This window comes from Myotis davidii, unplaced genomic scaffold (assembly GCF_000327345.1).
Source record: "Myotis davidii unplaced genomic scaffold, ASM32734v1 scaffold1509, whole genome shotgun sequence".
NCBI classification, from domain to species: Eukaryota; Metazoa; Chordata; class Mammalia; order Chiroptera; family Vespertilionidae; genus Myotis; species Myotis davidii.
Window position 1 is genome coordinate 410,888 of NW_006299480.1, and position 5,226 is coordinate 416,113.

Sequence of the window (5,226 nt, forward strand, 5' to 3'; positions counted from 1 at the left end):
AGCTGGGCCTGTGGAGAGGTGGGAAGGGTTAACCGGGGTCAGCAGGAGCGAAGAGCCCACAGATGCATCAGAAGAGCTGCCAGAGGAGCAGGAGGAAAACCGCACAGACATGTGCCGTGGCCCAGACAGCATAGCGTTTGCAGAGGGAGTAGCTCTTCCATTCACTCAGTCGCCATTGTGTCCCTGGTACCGTTCCGGACTCAGCACTCCGAGGCCTTGGAGACTGAGCATGAATAAAACTTCCAAGTCTGATCTCTCGGAGCTTTTGGTTCTAGAGGGGAGGCAGGCACAGTGAGTAAATAAAATTCTGTCAGATGGTGGGAGAGATGGCAGTGGGAGGGAGACAGTGAAGGTCTCCTTAGGTGACACCGAGTGAAGTTGAAGATTGAGGTGTGACCCATGTGGCCAGAGAGCAGTGGGTACACAGGCCCTGAGGCAAGAGCATGCATTGAGACGGGGCCAGCTGGTGCTGGGTGCCTGGGAGCCCTGCTGGTCTCAGTGGGCAGACAGGTCAGAATTCTGAGGGGCTGAGCTGCCTCAACTCAGGTGGGCCGGGCCTTAAGCGGAGGGAAGGGGAGGGACAGCAGCCAGCTCTGTAAGGACACCCAGGGCAGACAGTGGCCTGAGGGCTTGTCTGGGATGGCAGAGTCTGAGGTGTGCTGACGGTAGAGGAAGGAGAGGGGATGGAGGTCCCTGAGGGCACCAAGAAGAGGCCATGGTGACTGCAGGGCTCCTACGCACCTGCTTTGGTCTGTGAGGTCAGGGAAGATACCTGGCTGGTGGAGAGGGCCTGTGGAGGCCAGAAGTCTAGCCTCCGTGGCGGACACCGGTGGGACCAGAGGGTCCAGAAGGCTCCAGAGCACAAGCGCAGCTCCAGCTCTGAAAGGACTCAGCCGGGACCCTTGGAAAGGCCAAGGCTGGAGGGAAGGCCGGGCTGAAAGTGTGGCCAAGGCAGAGCCCTGGCATGAGCTGAGGGCAGGAGGCAGGAGGCAGGAGGCAAGGGTCTTGGACACCTGAGGTCAGAGAGCAGAGGCCCAGGTGCGGTGAGTACTCAGCGGGGAGGCTGATCTCGGGAGACCACCTGCCCACCCGTCTTCCCTCCTAGGCAGTGACACCCTGCCTCCAGCCCTGGGCCCAGAGACATGCCCTGTTTCCCCACCCAGTCCCCCTGAAGTGCACACACTCAAGGCTCCCAAGATGGATGGTCCGAGTTCTGGAGACTTGATGGAGAAAGGTAAAGGCAGGTGGCCCAAGTGGGTGGGGCAAGCAGCCATGCCCAGCTATGATGGTGCACTCTCTCCTTGTAGAAGAGCTGGCAGGGCGCCTGGCCCAGGCCATTGAGGATGGAGATGAAAAGGGGGCAGCCCAAGCTGCAGCCCTCCTGGCCCAGCATCATGTGGCCCTCAGTGTCCAGCTCCAGGAGAGCTGCTTCCCCCCTGGCCCCATCAGGTGAGACCTGGGACTTGGTCCTCCCTCACCCCCCGTCCCAGTCCTCCAGGCACCCCATCATTCTCTGAACCGAAATTCTGGCCCAGGCTACAGGTCACAGTGGAAGATGCTTCGTCGTCTGCCCACGTCTCACTGCAGGTCCACCCCCACTGCACCATCTCGGCCCTCCAGGAGCAGGTGAGCACGGGGTCTGGGGAGCCCCGCTGGAGGCAGGGACCCTGGGTGACTGCCTGGCCCTGACTCTCTGACTCCAGGTCTTCTCGGAGTTTGGCTTCCCACCAGCTGTGCAGCGCTGGGTCATTGGCAAGTGCCTGTGTGTGCCCGAGCGCAGCCTCGCCTCCTACGGGGTCTGGCAGGACAGGGACCCTGCTTTCCTCTACCTGCTCTCAGCCCCGCGAGAAGCCCCAGGTCAGTCCTTGATTGTGTTGGGTGAGGAAGATGGGGTACAGCTGACAAGGCCCTGAGCCCCACCCCCTCTACCATAGGACGCAGCTGTCAGTGCCCCCAGAAGATGGATGGGGAACTAGGCCGCCTATTTTCTCAGACATTGGGGCTGCCCCAAGCTCCTCAGCCAGCCAGCTCCAGCCTCCCCAGCCCCCTTCAGGTAGGCAGGAGCCAGGTAAGGTGGGCCTGGGCAGCTGTGGGCATCGGAAGGAAGGGGTCAGCAGCTACTGTTCCTCCTCCGCAGCCCGGCTGGCCCTGCCCTTCCTGCACCTTCATCAATGCCCCGAGTCGGCCTGGCTGTGAGATGTGTAGCACCCAGAGACCCTGCGATTGGGACCCCCTTCCTGCAGCCTCTACCCAGCAGTCACCAGTGGTACCGGAGGCAGGGAAGGGGGTGGGATCGGGAGGAAGCAGAACAGCAAAATGACTCCTCTTCTCCCACCCCCAGGTCACAAGGAGAGAGGACGGCCCTTCCCTTCCAGGCCCGAGGTCCCTGGATGCCCTTCTGAACCTCTCAGGGGACCTCCACTGACAGCTCCCTGGGGACAGATCCAGAGATGGGGGGAGGGGCCATGAGCCAGAGTCATTAAAGATTCTTCTGAGTCAGCTGAGTGCCCCCACTTTGTGCGGACTGGGCAGCTGGAGGATGGAGAGCAGGGCAGTGCCACCCAGGACACCTGGCAGAGAGGGCAGAGTCTGGCTCTCAGCTAGGCTGCCCAGCTGGGTCCAGGTAGCTACTCAAGAGCTTACTTGGACCCCAAGTCCCAAGAGGCCTTTAGGCATGGTGCTGAGACCTCACCCCCTACCCAAACTGCTGACCACTGGGCTAGGGCCCTCTGTGAGCCCCACTCCCAGCCACCGTGCCTCCCCTCCTCCACCTAGAGCCCTTCAGGCATGCAGCCTTTTCCTTTCTCCCACTCAGCTCTCTGCTCTCCTATTGGCCACCACTCCTTAGGTGGATTCCAGCCAGGATGCCTTAAATTCCCTTCTGGGGGCAAGAAAAACTCAGGAGCCCTGAGCCAGGGCCCTGTGCTACTGCTAAGGCAACATGTCCGTGGCCCTCCTGCCACTGACAGACCCACTGCGGTCCCCCTCCCCAGCCGGCTGCTGTTGCTCTGCCTGGCTGTCTGGCCTGGACCCGCCACAGCTGCCTGTTGACTGCCAGGAGCACTGCACTTCCCGCTCCCTCCAGCAGGCCCCTTTCTCAGTGGACCCCTCTGGCGGTGCAGCCAGAGACCAGGAGCACATTCTGGGCTGGCTCTCCCTGCTTATCTGCTTCCTGAGCAGAGGTGAGAGTTTCTCCCTCCCAGCCATGCCCAGCCCAACAGCTCCCTCAGCTCCTCCTGCAGGCCAGGCCCCTCCCTCTGGAATGCGGCCAAGGGCTCCCTTCCTGCTGCCCTCAGAACAAGGCCAAGGGGTTCAACACTGACACTTGGCTGGTCTCTTGGGCAGATCCCTGGGCCATGTCCAGCCAGGCCCCTTTCACCTCTCCCCACCCCAACGAGCTGCCATCTCTAACAGGCCTCTGCTTCCTGTCTCACGTACAGACCTGATGGGACTCCCAGCCAGCAGTCAGTGCCGCACGGCATGAGACAGTCCTGCGAGCTCCGAGGGCAAAGGTCTTACTCTGAGTCCCCTGCAAACTACACTCTCATCACACAATAGCCCAAGTAGATCTATTGAGAAACTTAATTTATTTCCATGATAGAGGCTGAAGAATCTGGAGCTCCAGCCCGGTCTCCTGCCCCCTCCCCTTTTGTCCCAGAGAAGAGGGGCTTGGCCAAGAGGGCCAGCTGGGGTCTAAAGAGACCCAGGGTGGCTTCTTGGCTTGAAGGCCCATTCAAACAGGATGGCAAGCAGACCTTCGGCAGGGTCACTTGGGTGGACGATATGCCAGCTTCCGGCTCTTCAGTACTGACCACTTATGCCGCTTCATGGCATAGACCAGGGGCAACAGCAAGCCCATCATCATCAACATCTGGGGATGAGACAGGCTCAGAGAAGGGAGGCAGAAAGGAGCCCTGCCCAGCTCCCAGCCTCCCTCTGCCATGCCCACTGTGCCCCCTTGCCCGATCCTTTCACCTTGAGCCCCATGCGTTTCCGATGGTCATGCTCTGGCTCGGATGCCCAGCGCAGGAAGGTGCACACATCCTTGGCTACCTGGGACATGGTAGCTGGGGTGCCTGGACCAAGGACAGGTGGTGAGGGCTACCCTTGGGGCCCCTGCCCAACCTAGGATACCCCCAGAGCACCCCTTCCATGGCAGATGGGTCCCTGCCCAAGGCTTCAAAAGGGATGGGACCCCTCAGGACACAATGGCCTGAGCTGGTCAGGGCAGTGAGGCTGCCCACAAGCCTCAGACAGACACACAGTGCCCCAACCAAGGAGAACCCAGTGGGGAAAGTAGGGACCTCACCATCGTCAAACTCCAAGACCTCGTCATAGATGGGAGGAGCCATGCCAATGGACTGGCCAGGGAAGTAGGGGTTGAAGTACAGGCCTTCTCGTAGCGACACCCCGGTGGGCGGCTCACAGTAGCCCGTGAGCAGGGAGAAGACGTAGTCTTCGCCACCGTGCCTAGGACCAAATCCATGCCTCCTCAGCCTCTGGCAGGAGTCGGACCGGCCTCCCCTCCCGCCAGCCCTGCGGGAAGCCTGTGTACCTAGCTCGCACGATGTAGCTGAGGTCAGGGGGCACGGCTCCATTGTTGGCTGCTCTGGCAGCCTCAGGGTTGGGGTACGGTCTGGGGAAGTAGTCAGACAGCTTTCCGGGTCGCATGAACATCTCCCCATCATCATTGGGGCCGTCCTGAATCTCCACCTGCCACGAGAGCACCATCACCAGCCTGCTCTGTCCTCCACAGAGGGAGCCCCAATCCCAGGGTCCTTGGCACCGTCCCCAGGCACCCACCTCTTCGGCCAGGGCTTTAGCTTCATCCTCAGTGTAGCACACGCCCACCAGGTGGCGGTAAGCCACGTAGTCCATGCTGTGGCAGGAGGAGCACACCTGCTTGTACACCTGGAAGCCCCTCCGGATGCTAGAGAGACGGAAAGCGTCAGTGGTGTCCGGGGCCCACCCCACCCAGACACCCCCCGCCAGCCAGCCGCACACCTGGTGTGGTCCAGGGAGGAGAGGAGGCCGCGGTGAGACCACGGGTAGCTGGGGGGGTGCAGCTCCAGGTCGCTGGCACTCACCGCCGTGTGCAGAGCCACGGCCAGCCCCGCACCCCCTGCCGCCAGCATGCCCAGCGCGGACAGCATCACTTTTCGGCCCCGGGATGAACCAGACTTGGACGACAAGGACACTGCCTGCAAGAGCCGCGCTCAGCGCCTG

The 5,226-nt window shown here is 61.7% G+C and overlaps 2 protein-coding genes across 2 annotated transcripts in view; one reads left to right on the forward strand and one right to left on the reverse strand.

Annotated features, from left to right (window-relative positions):
• The window catches only part of SHARPIN (SHANK associated RH domain interactor), a 4,458-nt gene extending 1,962 nt beyond the window's left edge, over positions 1-2,496 (forward strand). The window contains exons 4-10 of the mRNA XM_006775137.2: positions 1,106-1,234; positions 1,308-1,449; positions 1,536-1,626; positions 1,704-1,857; positions 1,935-2,068; positions 2,138-2,266; positions 2,342-2,496. Coding sequence (XP_006775200.2) covers positions 1,106-1,234; positions 1,308-1,449; positions 1,536-1,626; positions 1,704-1,857; positions 1,935-2,068; positions 2,138-2,266; positions 2,342-2,425 — 863 coding nt within the window. The 3' untranslated portion in view covers positions 2,426-2,496. The remainder of the gene's footprint in view (positions 1-1,105; positions 1,235-1,307; positions 1,450-1,535; positions 1,627-1,703; positions 1,858-1,934; positions 2,069-2,137; positions 2,267-2,341) is intronic.
• A 1,072-nt stretch (positions 2,497-3,568) lies between these two features.
• Positions 3,569-5,220, reverse strand: LOC102760882 (cytochrome c1, heme protein, mitochondrial). The gene is made up of 6 exons (XM_006775138.1): positions 5,005-5,220; positions 4,804-4,930; positions 4,556-4,713; positions 4,310-4,470; positions 3,976-4,076; positions 3,569-3,871 (listed from the first exon to the last, which is right to left on the reverse strand). The coding sequence occupies exons 1-6, from the start codon at positions 5,151-5,153 to the stop codon at positions 3,767-3,769; spliced, it is 801 nt and encodes a 266-aa protein (XP_006775201.1). The 5' UTR covers positions 5,154-5,220; the 3' UTR covers positions 3,569-3,766.
• Positions 5,221-5,226: the final 6 nt, after the last annotated feature.

Excerpts from the sequence above, each read along its gene's own strand:
- LOC102760882 (XM_006775138.1), bottom strand. The coding sequence starts at position 5,153 with ATGCTGTCCGCGCTGGGCATGCTGGCGGCAGGGGGTGCGGGGCTGGCC. Across the intron at positions 4,931-5,004 it reads TCCTCCCTGGACCACACCAG|CATCCGGAGGGGCTTCCAGG; the intron begins GTGTGCGGCTGG and ends CCGTCTCTCTAG. Across the intron at positions 3,872-3,975 it reads GGAAACGCATGGGGCTCAAG|ATGTTGATGATGATGGGCTT; the intron begins GTGAAAGGATCG and ends TCTCATCCCCAG.